Raw genomic sequence first — 18944 nt, forward strand, 5'->3', positions numbered from 1 at the left:
ATTTTTTTTTCTGGCAACGCCACTGGGCATTAAGATTTTTTTTAAATAAAGCAGTCATCTGAAAAGCGGTTCATGAAAATTTCGTGGCTCAAGATAATGAATTACCGTTGTCCAATCTATCGTGCCAAAACAAAGCACTTGTTCTGCCCAAATGAACGAATTTTTGTGTTTGTCATGTCCTAGAAAAAATGTTTTGCAGCATCCGCCATCTAATACCGAAAGGTTTATTAGTAATCAATTGTCCCCAGAACCAACAAAGCTTGATGGAATATTTCTGTTGTTACACGTATCAACTTTAATGTTTAATCTTTTACTGGAAAAGGCGTGTTTGAACAATAATTCCTCAGATAAGAAAGGAATTTCCATAGCCAGCTCAGAAGGTTTTAACTGTGCTTTATTTGTTAGATTTCTATGATTGTTACCATGATAACTGAAGCTGAACTCAATGCTGAACTTCATTAGAACATTGGATAAATGGACCGGAATAACAGAAAGTGACCAGGCCAGTAGGCTAGGCTACTTCAGAACTCCCTGGGCTACTTCATAATATTGTTTTAAATCGACATAAACAAATACGATTAAAACCCTCAATAAGCAGTTGTCAACAACAACGAGCTTAACCAATTCCACCGTGTTTAATACTGTTTCATAAGTCAAAAGAGTAGACTACCGGTAAGTGGCTAACCCTGATGGAAAGCGTGGTACCTGCATACACGAGATTCTTCCCTCTACAAGCCAAATTTTCTTATCTTCACGTCGATTTATAATGAATGTAATCAAAGAAAAAGTGGTTGTTTGTATGACAGGTTCAGAATTTATAATAGCTAAACATAGAATTAGCTATTCTGCGCATGCTAAAATTTGCTTCTAGGTACGCACGATTTCAGATCAAAAATACTTTGGTCTTGCACCTTTTCTCCCACCTACAATAGGATGCAAGAAGATCAGCGACTTTGTTGTAGTATTGATGCTGTATATAATCTGCAACATTGTTATTGTGTTGGTACTAATACCAGCTATTTTTTACATTGCATTTATATAGATTTTTCAATTTAATAGAATAATAATTACAACTGATTACAACTCAACAGCAAAATGACTTCAAAACCAACTTTAAATAGATTTTCAGCAAACTGTGGTTTACAGATTTGCTCCCACCCTGCATGCTGGGAAAATTTAAGGAAGCTGTCAAAAAAGTTTGCTGACTTTGAAGAAAGCATGGTGGAGGATACTAGGTATTGGTACTAAACTTTGGAAGAACATGTGCAATTGAAAGGAAATATAATTAATCGCTGATACTGAAATTTGTAAACTTTTTTTCACTTAGTGGTAATCTTTGGTGTAGTTTTGTAATAATGCTTCCCAAATATATAGGTTGTGAATGACAAGCAGTTATTTATATGATTATATCTTTTATAGAACACAGCATTCATTTGATGAATCTGCTTATAAGATTGGTGAGTTTGAGCACAAAAAACAGTTGAAATTTGTCATATACCAATACTAATTCATTAACTTAATTATTATTTTTGACAATACATGAAAAGTATATAGCATTAACTAACTATCAGGTTGTAAAGAGATATGTGAATTTTCTTCTGCAGTGTGCAAATTCTAATTAAGCACGTACCTTATAGAATAATTAACTGCGGTAATCTAGGAATATTGTAGAATACTTATCTGAATGCAGAGTTTCCAAGCCTATTGCTGAAAAGCATTTAATCAAAGAAATGATGCCATAAAATTGCAGTTTAAATGCGCAATTATAGTGCTATTCTTTCTTATCCAGTTACGATATATGGCTAAATTATTAATTAATAACACGAGGTAGCGCAGAAGCTTACATGACTTTAGGGGCCATGTAAATGTTAGGGATCATGCTTAAACTTGTTATTTTCTTGATAAATCAATCTAAATTAACTGAAACTTCTCAAAACTATGTAACTGCCTTTTTGGTCGATCATACAAAAACTTTTGTTTTGTTGTTGATTTCTTTGTTATTTTAGAAACAGTATGGTTCTGCCCTATTCTGTTTGTAATATTCGGATTCATTAAAATACCATAAATTGCCGATATACATTTGTAATACTTGAATTCTTGTTCGATTCAGCACATCCCTAGTAAGTTTGCATACTCTACATTTACTGTAATCAATGACAATGATTGACCGTGCCAATCAAAGCAGATAGTTACAAATAGAATAGGGCAAATAAGCAAATAAACTTGGGTTCGAGCAGTCAGAAGCAAAACTCAGACTTTTATCTTTTGATATTCAGTTAGTTATGGACTTGGTATTCTATAATGTGCATCCCTGATTGCAAAACAATGTCCAAATTGAAGTTATAATCATTTTAAAAACTTACAGATGGATTGTCATATCTATCCATAGTCAACTTACTAGATGATTATGGTTGTGATGCTGATGATCAATTTTCCCCACCGTTTGTTGATAGGGAAAGCAATGGCATTGCCCGAAGAACTTTGAAGGATGTTAGACACAAGGATGCCAGTTTAATTACCCGATTGAATCTTCAAGATTTAACTCAGTAATCTTTTTAGAATTACCGGTATATATACAGTAGTTTGGGGAAATATTGTCGTAGCTTTATGACAGAGTTCGATATAGGCTAAGTTCGCCACTGTAATTTGCACTGTAAGTCTTTTGCCTAAAAGGAAACACCACTCATTGTAATATTTGATTCATTTATGGGTTAATATTAATATGTGTTGAGAAGCCATGGCTCCTTCTAATACTATTATTTCTATGGAGCATGAAGTTTGTGTGAAATAGTTTTATGTTAAACTGAAGGGCAAGTACAAAAACAAGTTGGCCTTAAATCAAAGAGTAGTTGTCAGCAAATATCCCGGTGAAAGGATTTTTAATAATATGTAGTGGTTAAACAGATAATGCCATAAATAAGTGGCAAAAAATCAAATGTATTTAATTATGACGAAGGTGGTGGTTCTTATTACGTCACAATAAAAAACAATAGAGATGACAACTCAGGTATTTGGATCAAGTATGAATAGAATGTGTGAGAGACAAGTAAAATGTAACTATAGTAGTTATATTGTACTTAATTGTATAACAGGAACACTTTGCGTTAAATAAGACTAAACTAGCTTACAGTCGGTGTATTGGTACTGGTTTACCAGATGCTAACCTACAGTACAGTTCAGTCTTGGCTGTTGGCTCTAGCCTAGTTTGGTATCAGTACTACGGTAAGAAGAAAAATGCTTTACCAGTTTATATTCTGTCATCTGTGACATTCCTATGTCAAAAATAAACATTACCTGCTTCTAATCACGTATCTATGAAGACGTGATCCACCCAAAACTCGTTAGCTGGCCTACCATATCTAATTTACAAAACCCAATCATCAGGCAAATCGATTTTATACTGTATCATCATAACAACTATCCTCTTTGTCATAATAGGATGCCAAATTTGTGATACAATTTTGACAATAACTACTTAACCACTACATATTATTAAAAATCTTAACTCAAATATGTTTACTTCAACTACTTTTTGATTTAAGGCCAACTTGTGTTTTGACTTGCCCCTCACATTACTGTAAATTGTTTGATGGCATATCTAACAAACATTTGTGTTCCAAAATGAAAAAAAATTCTTTTTGCATACCAAAGAGAGACTGCAAGTGGAATCACTCCAGCACCCGCAAATACTCCTCTTCAAAGCTCACATGGATTCGGAGATGGTGCAATGCCTTCGGATATCCAGAATGTTTATAACTCTAGAAAGAATGTTGTCGGTCGTGTTGTTCAGGGAGAACCGCATTGTTCCAAAATTAGCATGTCTCTTTTCCATTGTGCGAAGCCAAGGAAGTGTTATGTTTGGCAGACTTCTAAAAAACAATTTAACATAAGCAAGACCAGGTATTGTCAATTTTTTAAGACCAAATTAAATGATGTTTTCATAGCCAACAACAAGGGTTTATTTGTGTGACCACAGCTGTCTTCAAGCACTTTAAAATTCTTCAGTTTGCTATAAGCAGTAAATAGCCATAGGATTACAAATTTATTTTGAGAAACGCAAGGAACGTTTTTAGGAAGTATTTAGTTTGCTTGTTTAGAGATCCAAGCACAGTCTCCCAAGTTATACTACCCGTAGATTCACTTCCATCACATTCTAAGCCTACCTCATGGAGCAGTGTTCGAGGACGGAAGTCAATTAAATCCATGCCTGGAAGTCAAGAAGTAGTAAGGTAAGCCTCCTGTTATTATTACTGTATTTTTTCTAGGCTGATGAAACTCACCCTTATGGGTCGGTGAAACGTTGGCAAAATTAAAAAATAATTCAAACACCAGAAAAGCAGCCTTTGTTATTGAGATTATGCCTAGTCGTAAACATAGTGAGCTTGCCATAGATTATAATCTGCATTTTTCCTTTTTTACAATCAATTTCTTACAAAATTACTGTAAAGCATATGCAACTTGATATGTGTAATAGTACATTTTTGCATAGTACCCTAATTTTATCTTTATCAAAGCATACTGTCCTCTTCTGCTATAAATCTGGTCATGTCATCCTGTTTACATATAAGTTTGTGAAATAACATTCTAATCAAACTCGTGCTATAATTGTAATCAGTTCCTTACATTTAATGTTTATTTAACATTAATAATTTTAACAATGGGTCTTTTTTCTCAATTATGGTACACTGGCGCACACTTATGCTACAGCATGTAGTTTAGTGGTTTGTGTTGTTTTTTTTTTGCAGGAGACAGATGGATCTGATGATGTCTGGTAATGTTAAAGAGAGTATAGAAGCTAAACCAGCAAAACAACCCCAAACATCAATTCCATACAAAGTCAAACACCTTAGACATGTCCCAGTTGGTAAAATCTGTAGGAGCAAATGCAGTTTGGTCATAACTATGATTAACCATGTCTTCACCTTTATAGCAAACTAGAGAGGATTGTGAGAAATGTACTTAGTTCTACAGTCTGTAGACCTGGTAAAGTATTATATCGAGGTGCACCGAAGTTTCGGCAAGTTAGTTATAATTACTGAATTTTTTTTTTGCCAAATGGATTTTCAGATTTGGCCGCAAATCAAATATTTGATTAAGTATGTCATTTACACACCTTTCTCAATGCAAGTTACAATTAGTTCAGTTAATATATCGTATTTTTCTATTCATACAAGCCACGGTGTATAGGCACTGTTTTGCTCAATTTTACGATTCGAATACTTGCAATACTAGGTTGCATGGTCCTGTTAAATTAATTCGGTTTCGGATCGAATCCAAATAAGAAGATTTGGTACACCCCTGTTATCATATTGTATATTTTTCGCGAATGACTTTGCGAAGCTAAACATATGGTGCTAACCTCATTGTGGACTGGTCAAACAAGAAATACGCTCACAAAAAATCAATGAATGGGAAAAAAGTCGAAAAACCCTATGTAATACATTGATTTGTTTTATATTTTCACAGATGTGCTCTTGAGAATTCTGAGAGCAGATTTAAGCAATGGTACTATAACTTCAAAAGAAGCAAGTCTTCTGCTGCAGCGGGTGAATACCACATGAGTTGTGTTAAATCATCTCTCATCAAACTATATGTATGAATATCATTAAGCATGTCTTTGTTTGCAGATGTGGTTATTTTTTTTCAGGTCACAGGTCCAAGAAACGTTCTTCCCCCAATTCGAGCACCGACTAGCCAGCAAGCATATTCTCACTCCGCTCCAAACAGAAAGGTTGAGTATAGAGATCTTTTATCAGACTTTTTTTATCAACACAGACTATTCATTCCTTTTCTCTCATAATGTAGATTAAATCGTCCAGTCTCTTTTATACTTATCATTTTAACTTTCTGCAGAATATTGTTTCCAGTGATTTTCATTTTGGTCTTGCAAACGGGGTTAAAAGCCCTTCATTTGTTGATAAGCCACAAAAAAGGTACTATAAGTTATGTTTTTTGAATAATGTTTTGTATAACGTTATGCAAATGATTATTTTGAAAATCCATTTCTTAATACCTCATGTTTAGTTTCTACAGCCCACCACCTTCAAAACCTTTAGAAGAAAATGAAGGCATAGTTTCACAGAAAGCAAGTTCCGTGTCCTCGAAGTTTAAAGAATCTAAAACCATCACTCACACAAAGCCTATTCTTAGATCACGCCATAGTGTATCTTCAATGAAAAACAGAAGTATATATATTATCTGAGCATTGTGTCACTGCTTATTTCATGCAGTATAAAACAACGACATTTTTAGGAAGATTTATATGCAGTGCAAGCACTTAAGAAAATTGCATTTTTGTAACTTATTTCCTTCAAGTATTTAAATTAAAATTGCATCTAATTTTCAGCTCATCTCTCAAATATAACAGTAAGTAATACAGACACTAGTGCAAATGTTTCATCTCCACCAAGACCATTTCACTACATGCGCCAGGCTCAAGATCTCAGTTTATGTATGTTTGTGAAAAATATTTAAAGTTATCCTTTAGACATGTAATTGTGTTCGTATGGATATAGTTCACGTCATGAGAATTCGTATAGGTCCATTACCAACACCACCACCACCAAGTCCATCAACTGAAAGAGATTCTGAATACAATCTGATTTTGGGTGGATCAACTGTACTTGCCCATGCATCTCGAATTCCATCCTTATCTACGAACAGTCATTCATCAGAAAATCCTTCCATTCCTGACAGGTAATACCTTGGTCTACAAGCTATATCACTACCATGTTATGTTTTGGATTGTAAGCTCTATCACTGCCTGGCGATGCGTTGGAAGTATGTTTTATTCATGAACGGCCATAGTTACTAATAGTAGTTAAATACTTTCTAGTTTCCTTTTTCGAGTGTTACAATTACAGTATTGTGTTGAACTGGTTTGCAAAGATTTTTGAATGGCACAAACATTGGTTGAGAAATACTAACTTGAATGCTGTTGTCTCTTCCCAATTACCCGCAATGTTTTTTGCTCACCTTGACAGTTTTAAATTAAGTTGATAAAATTGAGTTACAAATATTAACTGACATAAATAATTGTATTTAATTTATTACCAGATGCAGAGATACAACTGCTCAGACACATTCAACAGACCCACCGTTCAGTTCTCGCAAACCTAGCAGTACTGTGCAGGTACAACCAAGATTTGAAAACTTTTATATGAGCTGAAATGTAATTTCTGTGGATAATTCTAAACCAACGTGAAGTTGCTTACTTACTGCTTTATCATGTATTCACAGACATACTGGGCTTGAACCTGTTTCAATCTTATGATTAGTTTTTTACTACTGTTTATTATTCATAATTGAGTGAGACTGTAGACCTTCCTGCAAAATGGCGTAACACAAAAATATGGAATAAGTAAACATTTAAGAAGTAAATTAACTTCTCCTTGGTTAATTGAATTATTGATTCTACTCTGACCGTCGTGGTGAGCGGATATGCTTTTATTGCTGCTCTACTGTTAGTAAGATTTCAGCTTGAATTTTGGCAGCTCGTGCTAAAGTTTTATACATACAGTTGCAATCCTAGTCTGTTTTTCCTTACCTTCTTATAACTGATTGCCGGTTACAAGAAAGGTGCATAGATTTTTAAAAATGTACTCATTACTCATGCAGTGATTTGTGTTAATTTTAATTTTCAATGCCGGAACATAAATTGTCCTTTCAAGCCTGGACCGCGGTAAAGCTGCTTAGCATTAATGCCTTACCGGCCACGAGTTGTGGTACGAGAGCAGGCGCTTGAAAGCTTCGGGCCATTCCTGTGCGCGTTTCCTGTCAACAACAGTTTCCTTCTTTGTCGTTACGCGATTGCCTGTGTACTAATCTAGTTTTCGGGGCCACTGAGGATTCCTGTTCATATTAATCAAAGGCAAAAACGTTTACTGTCTGCACCACGTTCTAAGAAATTACAATCATATACATCATGTTATCTTATTCTAGTTAGTGCCAAGGTGGAATTACCATCATTTAAAACCTGGTCGTCAAGTAGTTTGTTAACTATGGTTGTGCTGAACTGTCACTTGATGGCTAAAAAAACTTTAACCATTGCTGATTTTTTTTTGACAAGAGATTTGGACGTTATGACTTTGACCGAAACCTTGCTTGGTACAAACAATGATTCACAAAATTTAGATGAAATGATTTGACGGGATACAAAATTACATGTACCTCACCCCTCTGGTTGCTGTGGTTTTGCAATTTAACAGTAACCTGAAAATCGCAGCAATTAGAAACCTACTTATTGGCAATTGAATGAATATTGCGCACATCTGTGTTAAGCGTTGACGTGTATGTGATTTATCGCCCCTCTTTTGATAGCGAATGGTCTTATCCTCTCCATTTTTTTTGGTGAATGGTCTGGACTTCTTGATACATTGATGTTGGACTCGCATGAAATCATTTTAACATCAGTGTCCCTACCAGCCTTGGTGCGAAGAGATTTGTTATCCTACTCGAGGTACATGACCTCAACCAGCACGTAAGTGCTCCAACTCACTCATCAGGTCATGCCTTGGGTCTTGTAATCATATGAGATCTTTCTTTGTTATTCCACGGTGTAGTTTCTGTCAGTGACCCAGGCCTGGCGTTCTAGGCCCATGTAGTCTCTATTGGAGTCGTTTACTACCCTTTGTCACACGACAAACAACAAACATGCTCGATTGATCAATAAAGTTGTTACCATTACATCTTGCATGGTTTAAAAAAGAATTGCGGCTTGCCAGAAATTTGAGGAGGAAACTTGAATGACCCTGACGCAGATTGAGCTTTATGGTTCATAATGCAATGTACAAAGATCAATGCAGAGATGTTGGCAAATTAATTTGAGTCGCTAAAAGGAACTTCTATGATAAGATGCTGAATAACAACTCACTCCATCAAAAGGAAATTTTCACAGTTGGACACCGGCTGATGGGATACAAATATAGATGTGCTGATGATTGTTTACCTGACTTGAATGTGGCAGAGTCATTCAGTAATTATTTTTCTATGAAGATTGCCAAACTGAGAGCCGATCTGTTGTCTTCTATCGAGACCTCATATACCAAGGAAGCTATGAAATTTAACACTCCTATATCACGCCAACCATTCCACTGAGATAGCACTAATCTGAGTCTTCAACAATATTGCGAAGGCACTCGACAACGGATCGTCCGTCATGCTAGTGATGCTTGTTCTCTCAGCTCTCTGGCAAAATCCTTGATTGGTTCCACCCGTATTTAATTGATCGAAGTCAGTGGATTTGAGTGGGAAATAACATTTCCCACAAGGGGTACAGCAAGGGTTGGTTCTGGGTCCTCTGTTATATTCCTTGTACACTCAAGCTATAGGTGATATCTGCCGAAAACGCCAAGTAGGCTATCATTGTTATGATGATGACATCCAGCTCTATCTTGTAGTTGTTGACTTCCTGCAAAAGTTAGCACTTATCGAGACTTATCTGGGAACATAAATACTTTTTCATCCAAAGCGCTTCCCTGGAAGAAGGAATTTAATATCCATGAGTGGAACTTTGTTCAACCTCATTTTGTCTTTAAACCATAAGAGCCTGGGAGTTTTTCTTGATTGCTCATCAAGTCGACAGCTTTGCTAGATCCTCCTACTTCCACATTAGGATGAAGTGTCGTTATCTTTCAGTGAAATCCTGCAAGACGTTTTTTTATATCATGACTTGACGACTGCGATTCTCTACTGTATAGTGATGTCTCGAATGCAATGTTTCCAGAATACCAGTGCACGTTTGATTTGTTGAAGGAAGAAGCACGAGTACATTAATCATGCCCTTGATCCTAGCCACTGTTTTTAGGAGTCTGGCCGAAGTGGGGCCTGATTATCTCAGTAACCATTTGTGCTTTTATCAGCCAACAAGATTTTTGTCATCACAATCTAAAAACTTATTGCGAGTTACATCACGTTGGAACATATAGTGACAAAATGTTTTTGTAGCTGCTGCCATGGCCTGGAATGATGCTGATAACCTGAGCTCTTTTAAAAAAGCATTAAAATTAAATTTTTTACACTCTGCTTTTGTGTTTTAAATCATATATATTTTGCATGTTACTTGTCGTTTTTTATCTGTTTTCTGTAAGGCACCTAATGTTATTTTTATCGGGTATGGAGCACTATAGAAACGCTTAGTATTATTATTAATTACTTTAGGTAAATAAAGTCAAGGTTGATGACAGTGAATCTTCAAGTATGTCAATCAAAGCACCAAAGAATATGGTTAATGGTAATTCGAATGGGAAAGATGACTCAGCCTTGCCCAAAGTACGGGTAAGTATCATTACATTTCAATCATGCTACCCTTAATGCTGTACTGTAATTGATCTCAGGTTGCTTCACTATTTTATCTCAGAACTCACCTGTTAAGTTTAGTGAACGAAGGACTGTGGTTTTTGAATGAAACAAGTTGCTGCTAACCGTAGCTAAATGATTTGGAATATTTGCCAGTACTTACGTGTTATGGATGTAATAAATTGTTCATTTGAAGCCTTGCTTAAAATATTCCAAACCACATGTTCTGAAAATGATAAGAGTGTTGGATTTTTCTGATCAAAACAATGCACTCAGAGACTGCCTTGGCCATGTTTTAAATATCTAGGATACTTTTCAGCCTTCAGCTATTGAAAAAAGTAACGCCAGTTCACCAGCACCGCCACCACCATCACCTGAGGTTCCTGTTGCATCCCATATTAAGTTGGCTGATAATAGTGTTTCAGTTAATCTGAAGGATGGCCCAACTACCATTGACAACCAAGCCATTGACAAAGACACACTTCCTGCGTCTGAACATGGGGATGGTTTAGGTTAAAATTACACCAAAATGATGTTTTCTCAATTGGTGTTTGATTTTTTTGTTCAAATATTTCAATCTGTATTGATAACACCTGACAATTACAATCAGAAAACAAGTTATGCAATGTGTTTTTTATGTAAAGGTTTATGGCCACAAGTCTTTTTATATGATTTTATTATAGAAGGTATTTTCATCCAGTGTCAGTTTTTACTTTCTAGTCATCAAGCACGGAACAAAAAGAACAAGTTACGCACAGTTTCATGTCAATCTACAAAATGTTGAGAGCTAAGCAAAGGCAGTATTTGTCATAAAAATAGCTTTGTATGTGCACTAAACTGGTTACTAAAGTATTTGATTAATAATACCTGTATTATTATAATTAATCGCAACCATCAAAAATCGTAAAGGTAAAGTTTGTAACATAAGAGCTGGTTTAGCAACAAATTGTCTTTCCCTACTAATGCTCACTGTACAAATAGATCATTACTCAGGACTCTGGGTTTTAAAAATCCACAAATAATAAAAATAGTATAAATTTGTCTAGTAAAACTAAAAAAGCTTATCATTAAGCTCCGATATTGCCATTCAGGTCTGATCTTAACTAAAATTGAACACTCAGGTGAAAATTAGCCAAACCAAACCAAACCAAATTTAGTGTTATATCAGTATTGCATATGATCAGTAATAACAAGTACATTTCTTCATTACTTGAAGTTTCATATGCACAATCTTTCAGAAAGGCAATAGATTGCTGACATTTTAAAACGCAATAAAATTGACAAAGAAAATGCGAACTTTAATTTTTAACAGCATTTTAAACCCTTCATAATTTGCTTCTGCTATATGTGCTAGGCAATTATACACTAACATTTATACCATTTTACAAACTAACAAATAATAAGCAGGGAGCAAAAAACAGAACTGCCTATTTTTTCCTTCCTAGCGACGTCTGTATGCTCGTGAAATTCTCCAAGAATTAGGCTCTTCATATCGATTGTACAATGGCTCTAGTCTGAGTTGCTTCTTTTGTTTGCTCAGTCTGGTAGGGTCACCAGTTTTAAAGAATTTTGGAGCAAATTCCACCAACCATTTTGGGTCAATTGCTGTGACTTCCCTCATGTACTCTTTGGTGGTTAGAACAAGTTCATGATATACAATCCATTCAGGTTGCCTGTTGAACAAGGCGCTACTGGGATGAATGTAAACAACTTGCTGATCTACTATGGTGCGGTATCCCTCTTGAGGATCCTTTTTAGCTGCATTGCGAAAGTATCCACTGCAGATAGCTTTTTGAATCTTGGCAGTATTTTTACCACAAGTAACAACATCCAGCTTGTGACGATCCATAATACCAAGCATCTGTTTACGTACATCCTGAGCTCTACGTAATGTGCGAGCTTGAACAAAATTCTCGAAACACCAAGGATTGCTGAATTTGTTGTGCTTCCAAGAGTTGTATACAGCTAGCAGAGTAAGCTGATCTCCTTCATTTTGGTGGAACTTTGCTTTCTTCTGATCAGCTAAAGCCTGCTTATCTTTTGGCCGATAAAACACATTTTGCACAGAGAGCATGGAAACGACGGTAAGTATTTCATCACTACAACCAAGATGCACCGACATGATTAACATTTTGCAGAGCATAGGTTCCAATGGAAATTCAGCCATTCTTCTTCCCAACCTGGTTAACAAACCTTCATCATCCAGTGCACTGAGCTGATAAAGCTGCTCCATTGCGGTAACTAACGTCTCCATGGGCGGAGGGTCCATAAAATCAAAGGATAGTAAATCATTAATTCCCATGGCCTTCAAGGAAAGCACAGTAGAAGCAAGGTTGGTACGTTGCAGTTCAGGAACAGCAGTGGCCAACATTTCATCCCTATATGCACGCTCGGTGTACAATCTGTAACACTTTCCTGGACCTGTCCTTCCAGCTCTACCAGCACGCTGCTTGGCCTGTGCTTGCGAAATTGGTGTGACAACCAACTGGTCAATACCAGTCTTGCTATTGTAAACTTTTTGCTTAACGAAACCAGGATCAACAACATAATGAATTCCATCTATAGTTAGTGATGTTTCTGCAATGTTTGTAGCAATTACCACTTTTCTACTACCGGGCGGAGCTGGTTCAAAAATCCGTGTCTGCATTTCTGATGGAAGTGCTGAATACACCGGAAGGATTATTAACTCTGGTACATCAGGGCCCAAAGATTTCATTCTTTCATATAATATTTCACAAGCGGTGTCAATTTCTTCCTGGCCAGTCAAGAAAATTAACACATCACCCGGCGGTTCAGTTAAGTGAATTTGCATGACAGTTATTAACGATGCATCCAAATAGTCAGGCTCTGGTTCCTTGGTATACATGATTTCAACAGGAAAAGTACGACCAGGAATGGTAAAGATTGGTGCCCCAAAGAAATATTCAGAAAACTTGACAGCGTCCAAGGTAGCAGATGTAACAATCAATTTAAGATCTTTACGTTTTAGGACACATTTCTTTAACAGTCCAAATAAAACATCCGTATGTATTGTTCTCTCATGTGCCTCGTCAAGCATGATGACAGAATATTGAGATAAATCAAAATCAATCAAACATTCACGGAGCATCATACCATCAGTCATGTATTTGATTTTTGTTTCTTGACTAGTGCAGTCTTCAAATCTTATAGTATATCCAACTTCTTGGCCCAATCTGCAACCAAATTCTTCAGATACACGCTTGGCAACAGACATGGCAGCAACTCTTCTGGGTTGGGTGCAGCCTATTTTACCACGAATGGTGTAACCAGCTTCTGCAATATACTGAGTGATCTGGGTTGTTTTACCAGAACCAGTTTCACCAATTACAATAAGCACTTGATTTGTATGCACTGCTTCTACGAGCTGTTCTTTCAATTTGTAAATGGGGAGCCCTTGTCTCTGCTCCATTATAGACAGTTCTGTCTTTCGGCCATATGATGCTTTAGTTCCACCAAACGCTTGTCTTTTCCATTCTGGAATATCTGCAACTATCATCCCAGACCCCGACTTGCTGTTGCTTCCACTCTGGCCATCTTTGTTGGGCATCGGATCAGTCCAGTTTTTATTCATTGCAGCTGGCTGGGAATCAGAGTCTGCTTCTCGTTGTTGTTGTTTTATTTCCCTCCGCTCCTTTGATAATGCGCTTTGCATCATTGCAGCTTTTGATAAAGACCCATCGGGATTTTTAACGATACGTACAGGACTAAGATCAATACTTTGTTTGGTGTGGCCACTGAGAAATGGTGGTTCTTCCTCTACTAATTCAATCTCCAAGTCTTCATTATCACTGTCAACCTTTGGCAAGACACCCGTCTCTTCATCAAAATCAGGCAGATCTGTCACCTCTAAGCATCCTGCAGACATCATTTGTTTTAATTCCCATAGTTCCATATCAGATGTTTTATTAATTTTTTTTGGAGAAGAAGATCCATCTGCTACTGACATGTCAGATAAAGAAACATCTGTTGGTCTGTCAGGGTTACGACCAAGCACTTCTTGGGGAGGTTTGGTAGTAATCTGAATTCGGCGTGTCCTACTAGGATTTAAATCTTCCCCAGTTTTTTGGTCAACATCTTTCATTGTGAGGCTCAATTTTGCACCAGATATAGACAAAACCTTCACTTTACACCTTTGCCCTCTTTTTATAACATCAGATACATTAACAACCCTGCCCTCATTTCTGAGTTCAGAAATGTGGACAAGACCTTCTTGCCTCTTGCGGAAACCTTCAAGCTGGACAAAACAACCAAATTGCATCAAAGATGAAACCTTGGCATCATAAATGTCACCAAGCCTGACCTCTTCATTGTAAGTTTTGCGACTGCTACGACTGTGTCTATATCTTGAACTTTCTTCTTCGTCACTTCTATAACCACTTCTGTGCCGAGAAGACCTTGATCGTTTGTCATAATGATGTGATGGTGATCTTGATTTGTCTCTACCACGCTTTCTTTCTCGCTTCGGAGAGGGTGATAAACGTCTCCTTCTAGAATCTCTTGAAGTTTTTTCTTTCTTTTCAACTGAACTTTCTGACCGCATTCCTTCAAGCATCTTTAAAGTGTCGTCAGCATCTTTAGCGTCTTCTTTAGATATATTTTCTGACTCCAGTTTTGAAACAACTTGTAACTTATCTGGCTGACACAATGCAGGAAACATAGATTTGTACTTTTCGCGGGAGTCTGGTGGCAGCTTACCACTATCACTATCATTTGTTTCATCAACGGCGTCATCATTCTTGTTTTTTGTAGCATTAGGGTGCATGCGCAGAATAAGTGACAACAAGTTTTTTGTGAAAGTTTCAGGAAATTCTGCACCCTTCTTTTTCAGTGCTTTGGAAAACCGATTAAATGTTTGGTGCTTTAACGCAAGCTTGATAACGAACTCTGCCAAGTCTTTATCATTCAGACTAAGGTGGTTATCCAGTTCCGTGCATACTTTGGAAACAAGTGATAAATACTCCAACTTTTCTAGTTCTTCCATGTTAAATATTTACTGTTTCCTACACTGTTGCATAAAATGGCTAAAAAACATACATATTTCATAAGTTACAGCTCCTTAAAACATTACAACATACTTGACACAGTCTAAGAAGTTAGAACATATATAAATAAACCATGGATGGGAGTTGAGTCCTTACTCGACCAAGTATTGGCATATTCTAAATACTAAGAATCAGTTAAGTATTGCCAAATACTCTGAATCATACACAGTGTTGGTATATATACTTAGTATTTCTGCACATACAGCGAACTTCAGTTACAAGTATGAGCAAAACAATTAGCTAACAGTTTTTATTATAACCAGTACATGTTACCACAATTTGTATGTTTTTGAAACACCCTGTTAATCGATTTACTTTGCCATCATACATGAACGAAGCACAGTACGATTTTATTGACTGAGGTAATTAAAAGCCTTCGCCCTGTGCCAACGCTATCCCAGCAATGCTCATGTGTAACTCATATGTAGAAGTCAAGGTAGGCTAAATATTGAAGAAGACTCATAATGGTAGCAACAGCTCGTTTTACCAGGTGTTGTGGGATTATTCTTTATTGACAAAATGCAGCCCCGCTGCATATTCGCATTATGATTAAGTGGCATAATCAGCAACAAATTTACATCACATCTTAGTACTCATGACTCGAACAAGTAATAATTTCAATTCTGAGTCTAAATAATTTTGTTTTTGCCCCATCCCAATATAAAACACCAACTATATCTACACAATCTGAATAAAAATTACATCAAGCTAAAACCATAAAATTTAAATTATTATTAATTAAAATTAAACAAAAGAATTCAAGCCGGCAACTTTAAATCAACTAATGCCGATTATCAGAAGAATCTTTTATTAGCATATACTGTATACGACATGTACTAGTATCTACAATCTCTTATTAAAATGCTGACTGCACCGACTTAGCCTTATAACTTGAAAGCTGACATTGTTTGTGGAAAGGCACAAGTGATTTCTAATCTACCGGCCTTAATATTCGTAGGGTTTAAAGTTAGCCTGAAGCGGTCATTCAGCTAACAGTGACAACAACCCTTTAAAGCCTGGTTCAATGGACCTGGACAGTTTTCAAATGATGCTAACTTTTTAGTAGCCTAATTGGACTATCAAGCTGAAATTTTAATTTTCTAGGGATGGGTTGAGTCCAGTTACTCGGATGGGTATGGCATGCTTTCAATAGTCAGATTTGATCGAGGCTATATTTCACGTAAGTACTTCATTCATCTCTATGGGTTTGCTGCTCCCAATGTGAATTTTTTTCATTTTTTGGTTTATTTCACATTTTTTATAGTCTTGGTTTAGTGGTTCTAAATTGCTGTCTTGTGTGGTGTGATTTTATAATAGGGAAAAAAAAACTTGCACGTTTTAAATTTGGGATGGTTTGTTGTTTTATCCCTTTCATATAAGTTGTTCGCAAAGTTTCTTCCTGTATTATCAACGGTTACACTGTAAAAAATCTTTTCTAATTATAAGTCAATTTTACAATTGAGACTAACTATAAGCCATACTTTTCGTTGGAAGACTAACTATTAGTTGATTCGAACAACAAGATATCAAATTGAACTTATTACTAGTCTGCAAATGAAAAAACTAATTATAAGTCTTTGATTTGCCAGACCTCTATACATGCCAAAATTGTTTTTCTAATTATAAGTCAATTTTACAATTGAGACTAACTAGAAGTCATACTTTTCGTTGGAAGATTAACTATTACAACATTCGAACACCAGGATATCAAATTAAACTAATTACTAGTCTGCAAATGAAAAAACTATTTATAAGTCTTTGATTTGCCAGACCTCTATAATAATGGCTTCGTTAAATAGCACAGAAATCGCAATTCAGACTTATTATTAGATTTTAGTTGCGGTATCGCAAAACAAAACTTGTTTAAGCTAATTCTTTAGCAAACTATACTGAAGTAATGGACATTCGCAAAACATCCCTTACAAAAACGTAAAAATATTTTATGACGTGTTCGCATAAATTGCACAAGGATTCGGATAACTGTTAAGTTAAATTAAAAGTCTTTGATACATTGTGAACAATTCGACCAGAAAATACTTTGCAATATTCGATTGAAAAGAAATGAACATGAAACGGTTTAACAGAAAAATTCAGAACTTAGCCGGTTTTGTTTAGCTGGTTTAGAACGGATTAAAAACATATTACAGAATGCGTTAAAAACAACTATTTGTATGACTCATCTACAAATCCAGTTAAGTCAATTTTAGATGGAACATAGACAATTTCATTTATCAAGTAAAACGGAAGAGGTTCATAGTATAAAATATCATTGTAAGAAATAAACTCCAAGGCATCCATGGCACGCAATACATAACAACAACATTTCGAATCCACGCCTTCTGTGGTAAACTTTTGCACTGGAAAAACATACTTGTTTTGGAGGTAAAAAATAGCTTTTACTTTACCAAATGAAGGTAAGTCATTTTCTGGTTGACTAGTAATAAAACAATCTTCCTTAAATTTCATTCCGTTAAATTGAAACCACTTCAATTGCAGAATTTCTTGCAACAAAATACCGGGTTGATATTGATATATTTTATGAATGATGTCGTGAGAAGTTTCACGAACTTCAGGGCCATGTTGTGCATTGGAAGAAAACATGTTCCCGGTAAGCATGTTTGAACAGAGTGCTTGTTGTTGTCTTTGGGCCATGTACTTAGTAATATTTTTATATGAGGCATTTGCGGCAAGGTTTTTAAAAAACGAATGTTTTCCTTCAAACCTCATACACCAGTATCTCACGCAAGGTCCAAGCCTCTCTATGTCAGATGGCACGTGAATAAGGTAATGCTGTTTAGGTATAATGTTCGCTTCTGGAAAACATTTCTTGAAGGTTTCAAGATGGTGTCGTATTATTAATTGCAAATAGGGAATTTGACTTTTGCTAATACAAGGAGAAAATACTATTGACATAATTTCCAACAAAGATGAAAGACAATCCCACGGACTTTCCTCAAAGTCCACCACCCCATGCAAGTAGAAGGGCATCAGTCGACCGAAAGCCCACATTTGTGAGGCGGACTGTCTAAGACTTCCATCCTTTTCCAGGTGATAACTTTGGATAGGACTGGGTTTGTCGACTTTGTCTAGGTGATGATAAGGAAAATCACGTATTTGTGCATTAAACTGCTCCACTGTGAAAACTTTACGTGTTACGATGTAACATCGAAGAATGTTTTTTAGGACATAGGGAAGACAGCCTTCAAGGATTACGTGCATTGCGTCTTGAGGAATGCCGTAAAAAGGGTTAAAATGACTAATTCCAAAAACCTTTGCAAGCCTGTTAATGCCATATTCGACGGACGTTTGTTTGTTGATACTTTTGCAGTGCACTCGAATGTGTGTCTGAATATCTCTTAACACAAATTCACTTTCCCTATAACGTACCTGCATTTTATCAAAATTACATAAACATTGACGGCACTTTTGGTTGGCGAAACCAACACCTTCTTTAAAACCAGATATTTGATGTGCAGCCAGAGTATCAGCGACGATTGCTAGCAGAGTTCCTTTGAGGGTGAAACCAGGGCGGGATTTCGTTTGAATGTGAAAGCCATTGGTTGACAAAATGTTTAGCTCCTTGTA

The 18944-nt window shown here is 36.2% G+C and overlaps 2 protein-coding genes across 3 annotated transcripts; one reads left to right on the forward strand and one right to left on the reverse strand.

Moving 5' to 3' along the window:
• Positions 1-478: 478 nt before the first annotated feature.
• On the forward strand, positions 479-11053 carry LOC143468367 (uncharacterized). Of its 2 annotated transcripts, XM_076965534.1 has the most exons (16): positions 479-806; positions 1147-1235; positions 1420-1457; positions 2366-2546; positions 3652-3900; positions 4098-4229; positions 4746-4864; positions 5467-5546; positions 5648-5731; positions 5854-5933; positions 6025-6185; positions 6347-6451; positions 6540-6696; positions 7057-7132; positions 10159-10275; positions 10616-11053. In XM_076965534.1, exons 2-16 carry the CDS (start codon positions 1219-1221, stop codon positions 10811-10813), a joined length of 1794 nt encoding a protein of 597 aa, XP_076821649.1. In that variant the 5' UTR covers positions 479-806; positions 1147-1218; the 3' UTR covers positions 10814-11053. The 2 variants fall into 2 exon arrangements, with proteins under 2 accessions (XP_076821649.1, XP_076821648.1); XM_076965533.1 differs by lacking the exon at positions 479-806 and having other exon boundaries at positions 1025-1235.
• On the reverse strand, positions 10956-15359 carry LOC143468366 (ATP-dependent RNA helicase DHX8-like). Its single transcript, XM_076965531.1, has one exon. It carries the CDS (start codon positions 15296-15298, stop codon positions 11738-11740), a length of 3561 nt encoding a protein of 1186 aa, XP_076821646.1. The 5' UTR covers positions 15299-15359; the 3' UTR covers positions 10956-11737.
• Between the last annotated feature and the right edge of the window lie 3585 nt (positions 15360-18944).

The sequence above is a fragment of the Clavelina lepadiformis genome, chromosome 8 (assembly GCF_947623445.1).
Source record: "Clavelina lepadiformis chromosome 8, kaClaLepa1.1, whole genome shotgun sequence".
NCBI classification, from domain to species: domain Eukaryota; kingdom Metazoa; phylum Chordata; class Ascidiacea; order Aplousobranchia; family Clavelinidae; genus Clavelina; species Clavelina lepadiformis.